At 37.7% G+C, this 21,231-nt stretch overlaps 1 protein-coding gene across 5 annotated transcripts in view; it reads left to right on the forward strand.

The window, feature by feature from the left end:
* CCSER1 (coiled-coil serine rich protein 1) overlaps nt 1-21,231 on the forward strand; it is a 709,606-nt gene that overhangs the window by 381,066 nt on the left and 307,309 nt on the right. For all 5 annotated transcript variants that reach the window (XM_062637609.1, XM_062637611.1, XM_062637613.1 and 2 more), the window contains exon 9: nt 16,997-17,080. In XM_062637609.1, coding sequence (XP_062493593.1) covers nt 16,997-17,080 — 84 coding nt within the window. The remainder of the gene's footprint in view (nt 1-16,996; nt 17,081-21,231) is intronic.

Consider the following 21,231-nt stretch of genomic DNA (forward strand, 5'->3'; position numbering starts at 1 on the left):
TAGCATTTTTGTATGTTGAATGATTTTTCAGACAAATGGACAAAACCAGTCTTTAATTTTGTGTTATTGAAGGCAGTTATACTTCAAGTTCAGAGGGGATCAGCTCAACATAGCAAAGCAGAACTGCTCTCAATGTCTCTTTTGTGTTACTGCCTTGCTTGAGATTTGATACTTAACCCCAGTTCCACTCAACAGCTCATAGGAAAGTAAATAATAAATATGTTGAAAGTGCCAAATTAATGCCATCTCACATTCATTTTCAGTCTTCAAGATGTGCAGAATGATGACTCTATGGCTTACCAAAGCTATAGCTAGCTTTATCTTCTATACATAAAAAACTGATACTGAACAGATTTTACCTGAATTGGTATTACCTTGCATTGCTGAATTCATTACCTTGTAATTAGTTTGCATTGCTGAAATTACCTTTTGTTTTCTGTAGCTCAAATAAATAGACTGTGTACAATTGTCAGATGACTATGCCGAAACCTGTTCAGATCCTCCCGCCTAGATATGAAAGGGGGCTGGTGTGGTGTGGTGGGTTTGATTTGTTTCTATTGTTACTCTTTCACAGCTTAAGCTGCAGAAAATATGTCTCCTTACATTGGGCTATTAAAATATAAAGTGATTCCCAGATCACATGTTGGACTAGATACTCCAATTCATTGCTAAGGATACTGTTGAACCTCAAAAAAGATAATGTACAAGAAAAAGAAATATGCTAATAATAACTGATTGGGAAATCAGCATTAATCATTCCTAAAGTAACACCCAGAAAAATCCCTCCACCAGTTCCAATGATTGAAAACGGACCCGGGAATCTTACTGGTAAATATTTTCAGTTTTGTTGGTAATGGTTCACCCTACCCACGCTCAAGTAATTGGAAATCTTTTGGGAATATAAAATTCTAGGCTTAGAACTGGTGTGGCTTCAGGAAGGTTACAGCCTTTAATTATGCCTGACCCAGGTGAAATGAAAGGAAAATGAGGATTATAAGGTGTGAGACCAGTAACAAGCAAAAGACAGAATTGAGTCCCATGGACTTGTGCACATTCAGGTTCTTAAGATGATCTTGAATCTGATCCTCTCCTACAGTGGGCCCAAGGTCTTCATTCTCACAGTCCCTGCATCTGACTTCCAGGACTTGGGTGGTGTGGTCTGAGCTCTTGCAGGTGAAGACTGAGACGAAGAAGTCACTGAGAAGCTCAGCCTTCTCCAAATCCAGAGTAGCCAATTCTCCCGTTAGCTTCTGGAGAGAGCCTACGTTATCCCTAGTCTGTCTTTTGTTTGTGGCATACCTATACAAGCCGTTCCTGTTACCTTTCACATCCCTGGCCAAACTCAATACTAAATGCATTCAAATTGCAAATAATGGGGAATGTAGGGCTGTGCTGGTTTTGCCTGGGGTAGAGTTAATTTTCTTCATAGTAGGTTGTACGGGGCCATGTTTTGGATTTGTGCGTAAAACACTATAGATAAAAGATGTTTTCATTACTGCTAGGTGGTGCTTATACAGAATCAAGGCCTCTTCTGCTTCTGACACTACCTAGCTAGTGGGTAGGCTGGGGGTACATAAGAATTTGGGAGGGGACATAGCCAGGACAGCTGACCCCAACTAACAAAAGGGATATTCCATGCCACATGATGTCTTCCTCAGTAATAAAAGCTGGGGGAAAAGAGGAAGAAGGGAGGGTGTTTGCAGTACGCCATTTGTCTTCCCAAATACCCATTATGTGTGATAGAGCTCTGCTTTCCTGGAGATGGCTGAACACCAGTCTGTTGGTGGGAAGCTGTGAATGAATGCCTTACTGTGCTTTGCTTGTGCAATTTTTGCTTTAATGTCTTTTAACTGTCTTTATCTAAACCCATGAGTTTTCTCACTTTTTACCCTTCTGATCTTTTCCCCCATCCCACTGCAGGGTAGTGAGCAAGTGGCTGTGTGGCACATAGTTGCTGGCTGGGGTTAAACCACTACCAGGGCTTAGAAAGATTTACTGTTGCTTAAAGAGAAAGTGTGTAATTAAAGTGATGATAAGGTAGTCATGATTGTAATAAATTATTGAGGTTACAGAGATTAGACATTAAACTACTGTGTAATGATGAAGAGACCTTCAATGTGACTATGTTCTAGGCCTTTAAATGTTAAAAAGGGTGGGGTCCTAAAATTTAATCCTTTCTTTAACAGGACTTTTGCAGACTGAACAAAACTCTTAAGATGATTTTCCATTTCTTTGCATCCAAATCTGCCATTCTTTTACCTATTGTTTACCTGCAACTTAGAATTGACAAGAAATATGTGAAAATGTATTTGCTAATCTGGGGGATGACTGGGGGAAAAGAAGCCCACATATTTCTGAAGAAATTCCAGTTACCAATTAACATTTTCATTATAATAATTGAGTCATATTTAATTTGCATTAAGATTTATTATCTGAGCAAACCTGACCTATTAAACTTTCTAAATCTATTACTGTCAGCTAATGTCATGATTACAGGAAGAGTATGAGGTGTGCCATAGCAACATGGCTGTTCCACCAAATATTTAACTTGAAATCACCATTCTGCTGTTTATCGAATTATTAGACATGATTAATTATTTTATGCAATCCACTCTCATGTCCATCTTTTTAATACTTTCCTTGTCATTATAAGTGCCTTTAGCCTTACAGGCTAATTAAAGGTTCTTGTATCAAGTCTGATTACCACTCTAATGTTTTCCAGGCATGCTTGGTGATGAGCTTGGCATATGAAACAATTTCCTACAGTAATAAAACTAATTAAAGCGAGCAGTCATCCCCACATCACTCTTTGATGAATTATAATGAGCTCATTAATCTCTCCGGTCTCACCACATCTATTGGCTAAGCTTCTCTGGGGGTATGTCAGGACAGAATACTTCCCCAGGAAAAAATTGACAGTGAAATGTATCTAGTCTTCCTTTTTTTGACAAAGAACCAGGAGACAGCAGAGGTCTGCTGTAAGTGGAATATGCTTTTTAATAATCAAAATGAGAAAGGGTAAGTAACTAAGACCCTGTAATGATGGCAAAGGAAGAATCATGCAGGAACTTAACTAGGTCTAACATTGCACTGCAATTGACAGCATAATTAATGCCACTGTGGCACACACACTTCACTTAAAATATGATCTTAAAAAATTGTTCTAGTAACTGGATCTCTGGGAAAATGCCTAAAGAAAATAACATCAAGCTCTTTTTTGACTGAACTTCCTGGCATTTTTCTTTGTTTCTTCAAAATGAGCAGAGAAGAGGTGGTGAGATTTGAGTGGAAAGAGTTGATTCATATGAGTACCCATACAGAAGAATCATCTATTTTTTATGAGATTGTAACCCTGCAACTTTCCCCATCTGTAAAAGATCAAGTTTAGTAATAGGCAATCATAGCTACCCACTGGAGTTAACTAGTTCTTATTAGCATTTGGATGCTTTTAATTCAAATGCATAATTACAAAGTTATTACCAGGTAAATTAATCTCTAGTTTATATCCATCCATTTAATATATTTTAATATTAATAAAAAGTTCTGCAAAATGTGTGCTCCCTTCTGCTAGTCCCAGATACTCCCCATCCCCAGGTCCTGTCCTTCTATTCTGCTTTTCTCACACCTTTTGTACTGAGCTCCTGAGGGCCTGAAACTATGTCAACTACCTTCAAGCACCGCAGTTATTTTCCATTACCAAGCCATCAAAATTAACATTACTTAGAACTGATTACATTTTGTACTTTTGTGCCTCCTTGTTTCAATAGGCAGGAATCAATCTTCGTGTTTCATGTGTGCAGGTTTTACATAAAGTGTAGCAAGATGTTTTGAAATATCAGAATGAATTATTGATTTGCCACCAGCTGTGCATCATTTTATTTGCTCCTACTTTATTTAAAAGGACAGTGATACTATCTAGTACGTTTATTGATATAATGTGTTTGATATAAGCAGTAGCAAATCACGAGTATTATATATAGTTTGAGAGGGTATAATATTCTCCACAATAGCCCCTGCACTGTGTTTATTTTTATATTATTATGGTACTTATGTGGTCTTATTTTAATGAATATGAGGGTCTTCCAGATTTAAGGAATCTTTTGGAATAAAAGGAGTTAAGACTGGTATGAAAGTGATAAAAGAATTGACACAGAAAAGAGATTATGTGTTGAGATTATTTTTTTTTAATAGTTTTAATATGTCCACAGGTAGAAATGTCATTAGGCATTAATCCAGTATTTGTGTTTACGCTGTGTGGAGATGGAAGTCCTTTTTTTCATAGGCACAAAACTCAGGAAACCTGTCACTTGTTGCAGGCTATTCGGGGTGCTCCACTGCAATACTTACCTCCCTTTTGTATTTCTGAATTTCCTGCTCTGAATGAAAAAAGGAGCCTCTTCATATGGAAATGTTTGGAATTTACACCTGAAAAGAGCCCGTAGTTCAAACTATTGTGTATGTAGGAATTTGGAGGGGGAAAGGGAAATAAGGAAGCAATTTGTCATCTGTTAAAGTGTAACAAAATTACCAGATTCCCTATATTTAAAAATGTATGGTTGTTTCAGTATGCGTGCTATTCTTTAGTTAATACAGGAGCACAAACATTGCAGAAAGTGAAATAAATATGCTTTTGAGCATGTAGTTTATATTAGTATTTTAAATTTCGTTTAAAAAGTCATTTTCAATCTGTTAATCCTTCAATAGTTCCCCAATTAAGAGCTTCGGTGGGATCTGTGACCTTTCAAAGATTCTGATTTCTTAACATTATGAGTCAGTGCTCCAGAACTTATTCTCTCTGGAAAGAAATTTTTTTCAGATTGGGCACACAAAACTAGAATTTTACTGGATTTTATGCGTTTTTTGAAATTGTCACTCTTGGCACTCATTTGATTTAATTTGTAATGTCAGAATTCCAGAACGTTTATGTTGGTTGCTGAAATTACAGAAGTATTTAAACCAGGGTGCAACAATTAACACACCATAGGATGATTAGCAGAATTAAGGTAATGGGAAAATTTTTAGGCATCTTTTTAAGTAATAAAATAAATATTGGTTCCTATAAACATTTACCAAAGGAAGTGCAGAGCCTTTGTAGCCTACTTAATAGTAGGCTTATTTTCATGCTTTTTTTTTGGTGGGCATCTTAAAAGGCACTTGAACTTAAGGTCGTCTACATACAGTCAAAATCAAAAGCTTATTCAGAACTAAAAATGGACATATGCCTAGCTTTAAAATACAACTATTCTGTATGTATCATAGTGTGCTTAACATATATTAGATAATAGGCAGTTTCTAAATCAGCTTTTTACCTAGTCTACCTACCAGAATAAAAGTGATCTTTAGAATTAGTAATTTTGGTCTTTTAATATCATGAAATATTAGTGGCCAAATAAAGCTTTATAACCCAAAATAGTGAGGGAAAAACTTAGGTTAATCTGAGGTAAACTCTTTATTTCCAAAGTGCATTTTTTGTTCTCTGCTGTTTTACTAGTCTGTATGCTCTTTTGATGCCTCTTTCCTTAGAATTTGCTTTTGTCTCTGTAACGTATTTCCCATTCTATAGAAAGATAAAGCATGTGATACATGAAGATATTCTAAATTCTGTCTCATGAAGACACATGGCCTATATAAATCAAAGATTTTGCAGCATTTTTCCTTATTTAATCATTTTCTTAATAACCTGGCAGAGAACAGGGTACACTGTCACCATGAGCTTTCATAATGTTAATATCCATACCTGCACTAAATGGTATTTAATGGCAACTTGTATATCACTGTTAATTCTGTGTTTATTTTCATACTTTATCCATGCATACAAGCATTTGTATATTGGATTCTAAAAACTATCCTGAAATTGCACATTATTTTCATAATTATAACTTCAGCCAGGGCTGGCTGGATCTCTTTCTTAATCTCTTAAGAACATAAGATTACTTCTGCAAATTCTCCTATGTTTGGTAGCTCTAAAAATGTATTTGTTTCCTCCCTGAATCATCCTGGTCAATGTAGAATTATTTTTATCTAGATCCTAAGGAAAATCTTGATGTGGCTTTAAAAAATTATAACTGGAAAATTTAAAAATTTATTTTGTCTCTTATTGTGCACAAGAGGTGGTTTTGTCACGTTTTTCCTCACAACTGGAAGAGCTGAAGCCACTATTTTTTAAGGCTGTCCTTTCCCCCTGTTTGAAATTTTCTCTCTTGTGATTCCAGGAAGCAAGAGAGGGACTATTTTAAGGCATATATGTTGAATATGTCATTAAATAATGGAAACGGTGTCACATTTTCAAGCCAATAGTGGAAGACTACAGTGGATTCAGTGGAGACTTCAGCTGGGTAGCCTGTGCTGTGTTGAAGCCAGAAAGAAAGCTGCTGTTTATATCCTCCCAGGGGAGTCAGGATCTGATCTGGACTTTTCTCCTTCCATTTAGAGAAGTGAGGTTTTATGTAGAACATTATCCTCTGAATATGAATAAAATGCATTTACTGCCTTGGCAGTAATGAAACATTAAAAAAAAAGAAAAATACAGCAGTTGGCAGATATTTCTACTTCTTGGCCTAACTGGTTTTATCATGCTGCTTGCCAGAAAGGAAACTGTGACATACCAGTGAAAAAGTGGCTGTATTTCAATTGTGAGTGGAATTATGCCTGTACAAAGTTACAGATCTTATGGGTGCTTTTTTTTCATGTGAATTGGCCTACGTGTATTACATGATTAAGGTTGGTTTGCATGTAAGAATGGGAAGGGGTTTTGCTGTTGCTGATTTGGTACTAGGGCAATAAAATAGATACAAATAAAATATTTTTTCCTGATTATGAGAGTTAATAGGAGAATATTACATTGCTAAACTTCATGGTTACAATTTAATGTAAAAATAAAATAAGCAAGGCCAAAACACTAAAATAACAAACAAAAAAATCCCACCTTGATTGTAAAAGGTTTTATTTGAATTGTTAAATGGTATAAGGTCTTGCAGAGAATTTCCAATGACGAAAGATAGTTGTTGTAGAAGAAAGCATTCCTGACAAAGGAGGTTATTGAAAAAAAGGTAAATAAATGATCTGTGTTTCTATACAAGCGAATACACCAGTAGCATAGGGGGGGACTAGTCTGGGAAGTCTTGAGATGTCAGTTGAAGATATCTGAGAATAATAATGGAATAATGTAGGATAAGAAATCTTTGCACCAGCTACTCATTTAAGTATGCTAAAGAAATATGCTGGAGAAATTGATACAAAAAATTGCTGAAATGCTTACTCTTGCCTGTTATCTGTTGCTTAAATCATCTTATTAGCAAAATGACATGGAAATGACAGTTTTTGTTGTTGTGTTTTTGTTATTGTTGGGTTTTCGTTGGTTTTGGTTTTGTTTTTTTAAGGTCCTTTTAATTTGACATTGTTAGCAGCTAAATTAGTAAAACTGTTCTGGAAAATAAAGTTACTTGGCCCATGAATTAATACAATAAATGGGGAAGAGCAGACCTGACTTTAAGATTTTAATCATACCTCAGAAGTCTGCTTGTGAATAAAGATGATCTGTTTTGTGTGGTTAACTCAATTTCCAAAAAGCTTTCAACAAGACCCTTTATCAAAGGCATTTAAAAAATAAGAGGATGAGTGGGAAATTCTTCTCTTGGATTAATGGCAGATTAGATGTTGAGTACAAAGGATGTAAGTAGTCATTTATTAAAGGAAGAATTGTGCATCCAGAATGGTCCATAGTAATCAGCATTAAAATGAGGTGTTGCAGAAAGATCTCATCATACCAAATGATTTAAAGATGAAAGGCAGTTTGAATTCAGTATCAGCAGACACACAGGGGGAAGAACAGGCCCATTTTTCTGAATCAGAAAAGAGAATTTGTAGACCCTGTGTGTAGTTCCTGATAATACCACCGTAGTAGTTACCCAAATACATAAAAAAACCTCCAAACATATATTTGAGTAATTGTACTTAACAATTCTTGCAGGGCTCTTAACAAAGTAGGTACAGGGACGTTGTTCCTGAAGATTGCTTATTCTGAATTGTGTCACGCTTAATTTTAGGTTTATGAAGAGATTTGTGATGGGGTTTTTCTATGTATCTGAGCCCTTAATTTCTAAGTAAAAATTCAAACTAATTCTTAATGCAAACCAAAATATCATAACCGGATTGTGTGAATGGATGGCTGAGCCACTGATTAAGTGCTGTATGGAATCTGGGTTACCTGGTTTGAATGAGGGATATAGTGTAACTAGAAAAGGTGGATTAAAGGTTTTGATCAGAGATGCAGGGTGGTTTCTATAAGAAAGGAGGTATTCCTGAGCTTCAAACAGATGGTGGGTGTCAGGCAGTAGGTATACAGACTTTATAAAATGATGGGAGATATGGAGAAGATGAATAGGAAATATTCCTGTCATTTCTTAAGGAAGGAGCAGTGACATTGTTCGGCAGCAGGTTTGAAACAAAAATAAGATTTGGGGGATTGGATTTTCTCGGTTTTCTCTATCTTTCTTGGTTAGTTTTGTTTTCATGAAGATATAATTGATTTAGAGATATCACCAAACGAGGAAGTATGGCTTCCCTAAGGGGAAAATCCTGCCTGATCTATCTGGTGGCCTTCTGTGATGGGGCTGCAGAACTGATGGACAGGGGTAGAGCAGCTGATGTCATCTGCCTGGACTTGTGTAAAGCGTTTGACACTGTCCCACACGACATCCTTGTCTCTAAATTGGAGAGACATCAATTTGATGGATGGACCACTCAGTGGATAAAGAACTGGCTGGGTAGCCAAATGCGAAGAGTTGTAGTCAATGGCTCAATGTCCAGCTGGAGACCAGTAATGAGCGGTGTCCCTCAGGGATCGGTGTTGGGACCGGTCTTGTTCAACATCTTTGTCGCAGACATGGACAGTGGGATTGAGTGCGCCCTCAGCAAGTTTGCCAATGACACCAAGCTGTGTGGTTCAGTTGATACGCTGGAGGGAAGGAATGCCATCCAGAGGGACCTCAACACGCTTGTGAGGTGGGCTGATGCCAACCTCATGAAGTTTAACCATGCCAAGTGCAAGGTCCTACACCTGGGTCAGAGCAACCCCAGGCACAGCTACAGGTTGGGCAGAGAAGAGATTCAGAGCAGCCCTGTGGAGAAGGACTCGGGTGTGTTGGTCAATGAGAAAATGAACATGAGCCGGCTTCAGTGTGCACTTGCAGCCCAGAAAGCCAACCGTATCCTGGGCTGCATCAAAAGGAGTGTGACCAGCAGGTCAAAGGAGGTGATCCTGCCCCTTTACTCTGCTCTCGTGAGACCTCACTTGGAGTATTGTGTGCAGTTCTGGTGTCCTCAACATAAAAAGGACATGGAACTGTTGGAACAAGTCCAGAGGAGGGCCACAAGGATGATCAGGGGACTGGAGCACCTCATGTATGAAGACAGGCTGAGGAAGCTGGGGCTGCTCAGCCTGGAGAAGAGAAGGCTGAGTGGAGACCTCATAGCAGCCTTCCAGTATCTGAAGGGGGCCTATAGGGATGCTGGGGAGGGGCTCTTCATTAGGGACTGTAGTGATAGGACAAGGGTTAGTGGGTTAAAACTTAAACAGGGGAAGTTTAGATTGGATATAAGAAGGAAATTCTTTCCTGTTAGGGTGGTGAGGCACTGGAATAGGTTGCCCAGGGAGGTTGTGAATGCTCCATCCCTGGCAGTGTTCAAGACCAGGTTGGACAGGGCCTTGGGTGATATGGTTTAGTGTGAGATGTCCCTGCCCATGGCAGGGGGGTTGGAACTAGATGATCTTAAGGTCCTTTCCAACCCTAACTATTCTATGATTCTATTCTGTGATACTGTGGATGTGAATTCTGTCTCAGGAAGAACCATAGGGAGGGAGTAAATAGGGTGGTTATATCAGGGAAAATACATTTATGGGGTTTGTTATCCATTTCCTCTCCTGGCTGCCGTTCACAGTTTCTGAGCGTTAGATACACCTTGTGCTTCACCAGGCATGATCATTCATTTTATGTTTTGCAGTTTATTAATCAAACTGCATTCCTTTAAACTCCATGCTTTTTATTATTGCTTCTGAAAGGAGCAAAATTCAGCTGAAGGAGAAATAAAAATAGAAAACCAAACATTAATTTGCTCAATGTGTATTTCACAGTTAACTGACAGTTGGATCGCTATGAAGAAGACATTTACTTAGCTCTGTATTCGTAACTGGCTAAGGCTAAAATTGCACAGCCTTACAGATTCTGCGAGTGTTACCTTCATAGTAAAGTTTCAGTTGAATTCTAGTATTCAAATGAATATAGCTGTTAGAAATTTTTTCATTAAAGTATTTGACACATTCCATGTAACTGAACTTAGGTAAATATGATATAGAATCATGTAAGATTTTATGAGGATTAATCATCCTGTGCTTCCAAACTCCATTTGATTTTATGATCAAGTGATGAAATATAGAGGTGTTCCTTTAGAAGTCGTTTAAATGCTGTAGCTGCTCTGAAAGATGTACATAATGATGTCTGACATGACCCTAGCTTCCAAAGCTGGTTCAGGGTTTTATTTGTTTTGCTCCCACTAGGAAGACACCCTGTAGTGAGACTCTGCTTGTGTTCAGTGATGGTGCCATGGGAGATCAATCTGAGTTGCCATGTTATGCTTTAATGGGAATTTCTCAAGTGTGGGCTTGCCCTTGTGCTGGGCTTGAGCAACAGCTGGCATGGCAGTGTCTGAAGTCATTGCAATTGCCTGAAGTCAGTGGTTGCTCTCTGGGAGCATTGTCAGGACTCAAGCCAAGACTAACTGGACTGGCACAGCACCAAAGCAACAGATAAGCCAAAGAAGAAAAAGCAATGTGCTTTGCACATGTGAAGAATTGCAGCCAGCCAGTTCCTTTCTCTCTTGGTGTGATTGAAAGGAATTGATATGACATATAAATTGATACAACATGTAGAGCTAGAGTGAACACAAAAAGGAAAAATAAAACCTTGGAAAGACATACTGTGTACGTACACTAACATGGTAGAAACACACAGAATCATGGTATCATGGAATAGTTTGGGTCTGAAGGGACTTTGAAGATCATATATTTCCACCCCCCTCTCCTGTCATAGTCAGGGATAACCTTCACTAGACCAGGTTGCTTAAAGCCCCATCCAGCCTGGCCTTGAACTCTGCCAGGGATGGGGCATCCACAGCTTCTCTGGGCAACCTGTGCCAGTGTCTCACCCCCCTCATACTAAAGATTTTTTTTTTATTTTTTTTTCTAATGCCCAATCTAAATCTCCCCTTTATCAGTTTAAAGCCATTGTCCTGTCACTACATGCCTTTGCAAAAAGTCCCTCTCCAGATCTCTTGTAGCCCCCCTTTAGGTACTGGAGGACTTTTCTAAGGTCTCCTGGAGCCTTCTCTTCTCCAGACTGAACAAGCCCAACTCTTCAGCCTGTCTTCACAGGAGAGGTGCTCCAGCCTTGATCATCTTGGCCCTCCTCTGGCTTTGCTCAAGCAGGTGCATGTCCCTCTTTTGCTGAGGGCACTAGATCTGGATACAGTACTCCAGGTGGGATCTCATGAGAGCAGAGTAGAGCTCTGCCCTCAACCTGCTGGCCATGGTTCTTATGATGCAGCCCAGGGCATCCTCCCCCAGCTACTTTAGTTTAAAGCCTTCTTCACCAGCTTGGCAAGCCTGTGACTTAAGACTGGTGACTTCATTTTGACACCTGAAACAGCACAGTCTCAGGTTCTTTACCTCATGTTAAGGTCATTACAACTTTAATTAAAACGCTAATAACAGTAACAAAACTAAGTGGTAAATGCTCCATCCCTGTGTTCAAGTGTTCAGGGCCAGGTTGGACAGAGCCTTGGGCAACATGGTCTAGTGTAATGTGTCTCTGTCCATGGCAGGGTGCTGGAACTAGATGATCCTTAAGGTCCTTTCCAACTCAAGCCATTCTATGATTTTAAGATTCATGATCTGATAAAATCCTGTTTCTGAGTACAGTCAATACCCAGAAGTCATCTAACGTAAGTAAGTCAGATATGTAGATGCTCTTCCTTTTATTAAAATTATGTCAATGTGATTCATGTTAACACAAGTGGGAGGCTCAGTTTGGAGAGAAATAATGGTGCTCCTATACAAACTTCAAGTAAGATCCACAAAAGTACTTGATGTTCTTCAGATGCAGGTGGTATAGAGCAAACCATAAAGGATATCCCGTACATAGTCTAGACCCTGTACATAATTTGGACTCTACATGCTGGCATAAAAATCCTGTACATGTTAAAATAAACTGTGTTTTTTTCTGAATATTATAAACTGTTATCCAGAAACTTATTAATTTTGCTACCTAAATCTGCTGCATAACTTAGAGGAAGCTTCAACTATTCTTGCATTTCTGTAGCTTTCTGGACCTGATCTTCAGTTTTCAGTTTCTTAGTTTGGTGTGTTAGAGGATGATATTATTTTAAGACACTACATCCTAAGTAATTGCTGATTTTTGCATTACCGTAAGTTGATACAGAATCTGCTTAGCATCTAAAATTCAGAACATTTATCAGATTAGTTTTATAATATTCTAATATTATGGTACTATTTGGCAGCATATTCTGTTTAATATTAAAGTAAAATTGCAGTAAATTTATCTTCCATAATGCTTGGTTAGTTCTGTTTATAGCACTTTGATTTCAGTAAGCATGATATGCCCATTTGTCTGAAGTATGAAGAGGTATAAAGTAAGTTTTCAAAAGGAAAATTACTATGTTTTTTTCCACTTATGCATAACCTGCTGTAGCTGTCTTCACACACACAGCACCATTTGTCATCTTGTGACCTGATCTGATGAGAAACAGATTTGCTATTATGTTTCACGTTTTCCCAGGTGGACAGAATTAAACTGAAATGGGAAAATACTGGTACTAAGATACAGCAATCACTGTTATAGCCTGCGACTGAAAGTAAGTAAAAGAGTGATAACTGGAAGAAGTAGAAAGATGATGAGTTTAAAAATACTCTGACCATGAACATGTATAATAATAACAGTTGAACCATAGGGATTATATAGCTAAATTCTGTGTGGTGATGGTGGTTTGTTTTTTTAATAGTATCAGAGAATATAAGCAAGGAAAATACGACAGATATTTTGCACCAGCAGCTTTATGAAGTATGCTTAGAATTTAGATTATAACTTTTTATTATCTCCATTTAATAAAAGAAAATAGTTTTGTTTTATTTACTTTTTTAATTATTATTATTATTTACAGATCATGCAGTGTCTAACAGTTTCCTTTAAGAATGTGCTGTTAATTGACTTTTTATCTAGTATTTCCAGAGTCTTGGACAAGCCTGCTATGGACATGCATACTGCAATGGGATGCAGAATTCTTATGACCAAATATTAATAATAAGAATATCATTATGATATGTAATAGTATATGTAACATATAATACATTCCTACTAATGTAGGAATGTTTCTTCCAGATGTGTAATTACAGTGTAGACTTGTAATGCACTGACTGCAAGCTGTGCTAAAAGCAGGTCATCCTTTTCAAGTCCCTTCCTCTTTGATGTGGTGTTGTGACAATTCCTTAGAAGGGAATTCTGGTTTTCAGGTAGGTTTGGGTTATTTTGTTTTGTCTTGCACTGTATTACAGTGTCATAGTACATAATGGAATATTTCAGGCCTCCTAAGGAGTAAAGGTGATTTGTTGCCGAATTCACATTCTCTACTATGCATTGCTATTTGTGTCTGGGCTAATAAATGACATGGCATTCCGCAAGCATTTGATGCCCCTCTCCGTCCCCCTTCGATGATGTGTGACTTCTTTGGTATCCTCCACTCAAGCCTTCACTGAAATATTTTGGCTCTCGTGCAAAGTGTGATTTTTGGAGTCTTTTCTCCTTCCCTAGCTTTTCAATAGTTACTTTCCGTAAGAACTGTATTCACTGTTTTGGTAACAGTTGGTTCTATAACATTTTTTTATTTCTATTGCTGCTACATTCAGACAGATGTATGGGATATTGAAATTACCCAGGCCGTTCTGTGGCTGACTACTTTTCTCTTTTATTCCAGTATGTTAATTTCTTTCTTCTATTTGTGTTCTCAGTTGGTATTATAGCAGAAATGTCCTTGAAATATAATAGAAACAGGAGAAGCAGCAAGCACGATTTGTCTTCTCCCTTTGTCTTGCATTCATAGAACAAATGACACCTGTGCAGATATCACGCACTAAAATAAAATCCCAGTTCTATGCTGTGTTCAACAAGGAAAAAAGAGTGCTCTGCTACTTTCAAACACAGTGTAGCATAGAGTAGATGGAATATAGAGTGTGTTTATTATTTGCTGCTATTTTTACTAAACAATAACGTAAAACTTGGGGCATTGCTAGCATTCCCCTTTTACTAGATAATTCTGGGTAACTCCTACATTGGCACTGATGTACGTGTACAGCAGGTTACAAGAAAGATCCTATCTTAAGGTCATTCCTTTCTGAGATGCTTAGGTGCAGATGAAGTCTTCTCTTTGGCAGCAGAAGCATGAAGGGTGAGGGTCCAAACCTCATAGTCTCAAGTATCCCAGCACAATGGGTCCCCCAGAAATTGCAGTACGTGCTTTTCATAAGATGCCATGGTCTGCACAGGAGCTAATAATGCAGCATTTTGATTTACAGGAGTCATGTCTCACTGGCAGGTGTTAATCAGTTTCCCTGATATGCAGCAAGACAAGAGAAAATAATTACCCTGGATATTTTTTCTCCAAACTGTAATGACAGTTAGTCTGTATTGTATGAGAGATTGTTGCATGGAATGTTGAAGTTGAGTGCCTGGGGAGCTGTGCTGGGCAAAAGGGGTCAGTTCCTTTTGTGGGGTGGAAGATCCAGGTGGGTGCATGACTGCTTTTTGCCATGAGAGATGCAGCATGCTTTTTAAGTCTTTGGAAGCTCTGGGAGGCAAATCTGTTCTTCAGGTTCTCACTAGGCCAAGGGAGGCCTGCATTTCTTCTTAGACAATACCTGGTGCCAGAGCTCATCTCGGAAATCTTTCCTGCTGTAGTTACCGTATGCATTACAGCATGCATGCTGTGTGTGCTTTCTCCACGTTGTTTTTTGTAAATGTCTTGGCTATAGGACCTTCCTGTTTTCCTTCTTCCACTCTATGTTCTGCTAACTTTTTTTTCAGGTAAAAAGGGGAAAATTGGGAGATAACAACAATATGAAACCAAGGTGACCAAAAGAACTCTGAATAACTAGAAATGGAGTACGATAGCTAATGTCACATAATTTTCAAAGCCTTTTTTTTTTTTTTTTAAATACCTCACTTTCAGAAAAATAATAGTGAAGGTCTTGATACTTTAAGACAGATTTTTATAAGCAGGTATTATGCTAACAAAAGTGTTAAATTTATACTAATAACACATCCTGTGCTGAGGGCTGTATGCTGGGATGTGCTAGTATTTTATTTTCAGTTAACATTCCTAAACAGCAATCTCTTAGTAGATAGTAAGCATGAAATGTCGCTGTATCATATAGCAAAGAAAAATTTCTGTGTTTCCGTAAAAGAGGTAGTGCAAGTTATGCCTTTTTCATAAATTTGAGTCTTTCAGGAGATCTGTACATAGTACTGAAGTAATGTGTAAACAGGTCCGTTACCCACCTGCCAGAAATAGCGTATCTCATTTCATTGCAGTTGTAAATATTTGGGGTTTATGTGTGAGTGTCTTGTTTTTATTTCCAGTTCCGTTAGAATGGATGATGAACAATATTATTATTTTGAAAGGTATTTATTATAGCCAGACATTTAACTGAGGAAAATGGACTTCACATTCTTTACTGTTCTGCCTCATATTTGTGAGTTCATTTGGAGTTGCAAGCACATTAGCAACGACAGAGTTCAAGATTATCATGGCCATTATACCCTTTTGAACCCCTAAGATCTTTGTGGCCTGAATTTCTGCACTTTTGTACTTATGTGGTTGCTAGAGGTCCAATTTTAGTATTTTTAAACAAGTGTTGTGTAAATGTTTTTCAGCAGGGGGTTTTTGTTGTTTTGTATGGCTTAGGTATTTTTGTCATTGCTGTTTTGGGGTTTTCTGTTTGTTGGGGGTTTGTTTGTTTGTTTTTAAATAACGATACTCCAAACCAGTAAAATTCCCAAACTTTGTAAATATGACTCTGTGCTAGAAGAATGTAAAGATACAATTCTTCCTTTATGGTTGTACAATCAGCTAGTTGTCTGATTCATTTGCTAGGGTTTTATTCTTCAGCAGCTCAATCATTTAATCTGAGTTTCTCCTCCTAGATATTTATCAGAACAACACAAAAATCTGATCAATGTTTTGTCTCCAAAAAAAGGTGTTTAAACTGACATGAACTCATGAAATTGCCTGGGGACAGCTTGCAGACTGCCTCATGAGCCTAGGTTTGGCTGCAGTCTTAGCTATTAGGTTAATTTTTCATGCAAGTTAAATTGAGTTTTAGTCAAAGGTCGCTAAGCAGTACCTATTTTCTTTTCTCCACCCAGTCAGTACCAGAATTGCTGCTATTTTGGCTGACATGAGACAAAAAGATGTATGCGTGGAAAAGGTGCTTTACTTTTCCTGTGGATGTCCATTATACTTTCTTTTTCTTCCTTTCCAAGATCAAGAGCTCCACAATAGCGCTTCTAAATTGATATTTCTCTAATGCTGTTTTGTATGAGTGAAATTTTAGCACTTCATAATCATTCCTTAACTGAAAAAGAATGATCTGATAAAATCTTCAATAAAAAGGCTTAAAAGATGCAAAAACAATGAAATGGACTTCTGTGCAGGGAGCTAATCACACTTCTGTGTAATGTCTTTGGATGCATTAATTTGTTTATGCAGCAACTTTAGAATATGTTACTGAAAATACAGCATATGACAAAGGACAATTGAGTTTCATTACTTGAATGTAATTATCTCACTCTATGTGAAACAGTCTTTTCTTGTCAAGAGCAAAGTAAAAGTGCTAAGCCTATTATAACATCTCTTTTGATGTTTTTTGTAGGATGGAATAAAAGATGAATGCTCAGTGCTGAAGCTGCAGCTGAAGGAGAGAGATGAACTCATAGCCCAACTTCGTGAGGAGTTGGTAAGCAGGAGAAGCAATTGGTTTTGACTGTTGGTGGTTTTCAGTGGTTTGCTCTGGTTTGGGTTTGTTTTTGTTTGGCAATTTTGTTTGTTTGGTTAGTTTTTCTCTTTTAAATTAATTTACCTGATAATGTCATTCCAGGCCAGAAACTAAAGAGATACAATTTCACACCTGCTACAGAATAGCTAGCCTAGGGCTATGTTAATTATTCGGATAAACACTAAGAACACTGCCTGTGCATTTTTAGGGACATGCCAGCCTCTGACATGGCTGCTATCTAGATGCTCTGCTAGTAGAAGTTTCCTTGAAAATATTGTGTTGACAGTTGTCTTGTAGTATCAGAGGCAGAGAAATAGCACAGCACTGTGTGCATATGACAGAAATATTGAAGGGTCATGCACGTGTCCTGATGAATTGCAACCACTTCTCCCATGGGAGCTTTTCATTTGTTCAGTAGAAAATGAAATGTTTTTTTCTCCTTAACAGATGTCTTTAAATAAAATACTAAATATACTTGCTAAGCCTTTCCTTAGTGTATGAGCTACTAATGCTTGAGTACTGCCATTTTAAGAATAGGTAGAATACTCTTAAGTGCTGAGATTAAATATGATACATCAATTAGCAAGCAAACACATGAAAATACATTTTATTTTCTTATTAAGGCTGCACTAACATAATTTTTAAATTCCATTTTTGATGGAACATGATTAAAACATGTATGTCTTCAGTATTTTTAAATAAAGGAGAGATTTTTCCACCTCTTCTCACAGATAACTTAGACTTTGCAGAGAAAGCCTGTAGGGTCACCACATTTAGGAAGGCATTCAGCACATACGTCTTTTGCATGGAAGTTGTAGGTGTACAGGCACCTAACATTTTGTATAAGCACCAGGAGGAGAGGTTGTCTCCCTATTTACATCTTAATGATCTGAATCAGGGACTTTCTGTGCCTTACTGTCTCATGTCTAGTGGCTGGCTCAAAACTTGGATAGAATGAATTCAGGCCCATCCATTACTGCATCTTTTATGAACTAAACAAAACCACCAGCACAAACAGCTAAGTTTCAGGCTGCATGGGAAAAATGTGATACTGCTCAAGGATGAAAGATTTCTGTGCTGTATTAACATCTGCAAAATAAATACAGGTCCTCAATATTCTTTGTTTCATATTTGGCTACATTAAGGAATGATGTATTATGTAATTATTATCTAAAATTAAATGACAAAATGGGACACAGGGATCATCAAGCTTCTGCACAGTCCCGGAGCATTAATTTTATATCAGTCTAGTTCGGAACATATGCTACTTAACTGGTCGACAGTTTTGTCAGTGTAAAATTATCCTGTATTGATACAGTGACCTGTAGCTCATTTGCTGTTAACTGTTGTCAAAGTTCATCTGTATATATGTCAGTTGCAGAAAGAAGTCCCACAGGGAATTTAGTTCTTGTGCCTCATAAGAAACAGAAAAGTATATCTTTCTAGGGCCATGAAATAAGTATTTCCATATGATTGGAAGTAAATGTCAGTGATTTAGTCTATGACTTACTTCAGTTTTGATACTCTAGGACTAGAACTTACAAAAGAGAGTTCAGGTGGGATCCTTGAGACCACAATGAGCAAATTGAAACTAAGTTATGAGGGGACTCAGTATGTCTCATTTACTCCTGTTGAACTAAATAAATCCAGACTGGGAGATGAACATGTAGTAGGTGCCCACAGGATTGGAACAAACAGTTTTGTGCATGAGGTGTGCAAGAATGAATTCAGTATGCTAGTTTTGGCCATCTGTGTATTTTTTAATCTATACCGTGTATTTTCCTGCAATACTATTTACCTGTAAAAAGTTGGGGGTGTTATTTCTTTGTTTAGGGATGTGGTGTAAGAGTTGCCAGGATTCCTAGAGTAGCTAGAATTAAAGTGACAGGAAAGTAAAAGAGCTCACTAAAAACACACTTTGAACTTGGGCCAGAGCTGAACATTTTGACAATCTTTTGAAAAAAAAATGACTGTATCATTTTGTCAGTATCCGCTGGATCACTAAATTGGATTCTACTTATTGAAGGACCTGAGCAATCCTACAAGGGAAGTACCCACTCATCTTAGGCTTTTCTTAAGTTATGCAGCTATGGAGGAGCTCTTTACAACTGTGATTTTGATGTTAAGCATCTAGAAGTCTCATTGTGAGCCCCTGTTGTTTCCCTGATGCCTGTAATGAGACTGTATGAGGCTGAGGATGCAACTTGAAGCCCTCTGAAGAGCAGCAGGGCTTTATTGTCTCTGGCCACCACCTCTTGCACTGCACATCCAATGTTCTCATGGAAGACCCCTCCACTGCAGTGCTACTAAATACTGAGGCCCACCAAAAGGATACGCCCAGGGTTCCCCCTCTGGAGCCTTTTGCAGGGCTACTCTGAGTGCTGGGTAGTCATTGTGATCCCCTTTCTGTTTTTCTCTGCCCTCCCAATGGGAGCTTCATGCAGTTTTCTTCTCATTGCTTGAGGTGAAGGAGCTGCATGGAGTGGACAATTTAAGGGAAGTAAGCTCTGGGTTTAGAGCTGTTAAAAACGAAGTACATTTGAAGTACAGCATAGAAGATGTTGATAAAAATGTTTTCTTCATTTGTAAAAATCGGCCAAAAATTGAATCAAAAGATGCTTTAGTATTCTGCAAATCCTACAGTTATTTATGTGCTTGTAAGACTGTAAATGTTACTAAAGTGAAAGTTTACAAAAGATAAGTAGAACAGTAATCTTTGGGTAACAAAACTGTATCTTTTCACCTAGCTACAATTTATTACAGACATGATGGATAACTTGGATGGAGTACTTGATAGATAACTACTATTTTTATTCTTGTATCTTAGGGCAATCCATGTTCCATTGTCATTCTGAATATGGAAATATAACAGTTGTAAATACAGTCTGTCTGTCTTGAAATCATGGCATCATGATGTTAATTCAGCGGTAGCACTTTAACATAAGTATCTATTTGAATGGGAGTCCATTTTATACTTCCTGAGAGAGGTATATGAAAATATGCACTTTCCTTCAGGTTTTCAGTTAAGTCGAATGTTTGCATGCAGATTTTAAACCCTTGGTTAATAGTTTTTCTGCAGCACTCTACCACTAACTTAAAGTGAACTTCAGGTAAATTTTGGCTCTTGAGGAGCTTTTGTTTCTTTAGTTTTTCTAGAATTTTCTAATAGTCTTCCTTTTCCCCCTTTATCTTCATTAAAAAAAAAAAAAAAAAACAAACAAAAAAAACCAACCCACAACCTAACAAATACTTCTCAAAAGGAATTTCTACCACATTTGAGTGTATTATGAAGGAGAACTTGGACAGAGCTGGTGGTGGAAAATGTCAATGGAGTGCAAAATGACTTGCTTCAGAGCACCTGCAACTGTTCTTTTTCCTAATTGCTATCTTTCTCTTGAAGGGAGAAAAGGATAAATCTTCAAGGAATTAAAACGGGGATTTAGATGTTCAGGACAGGAGGCAGGTAGAAAGGATGAAACGCAAGAAATCCTAACCTCTGAGCAAACAAAACACTTGTAAAAGTAGTCCCTCACCAATCTTATTATTTGTACTCTTTTTGGTGGTAATTTTTGATTGACCCCCTTGATACCAGAAATACATGTGTCTGTCTTTGGAAGGATAAATATAGGTAGACAGAGCAGTGGGATTAATTATTCTCTCGTCTCCTGAAAAATACCTGCTTCAGAAACTGGCAGAGAGTTTGGCTTCCAAGATGTCAGGTGCTCAGAAGTGCTCTAAAGCTGCTTGGAAATGGGGAACTTGAGCAGTAATCTCAAATTTGGGTTCATGGCATCACTTTGCTTTAAAGTGATTTGTGATAATATCCTCTTATCCAGAAAATGAAAGAAAGAAAGGGAATCTATTCTGCAGTGTTGGGTAAAAGGTTTTCTTTTGGTGAAAGTACTTGCTTCCTCTTGTTCTCCCTCTCCCCACACCCTAAAATAAACAAAATGAGTCTCAGTTTTCATTGGGCTCAGATTTTTTGAAACCTCAGCTGTCTCCTACCTGCCTCTACCTATAACTGCATCTTCATGTGCATTTTTCCAAATAAATCTTTTTCCATTGTGGTGTGAGCATTTTAGAATGACATTAAGCATAAAATATTTTCATGG

The sequence above is a fragment of the Pezoporus occidentalis genome, unplaced genomic scaffold (assembly GCF_034315485.1).
Source record: "Pezoporus occidentalis ecotype Australia unplaced genomic scaffold, CSIRO_AGI_Poc_V1 ctg53, whole genome shotgun sequence".
Lineage (NCBI taxonomy): Eukaryota > Metazoa > Chordata > Aves > Psittaciformes > Psittacidae > Pezoporus > Pezoporus occidentalis.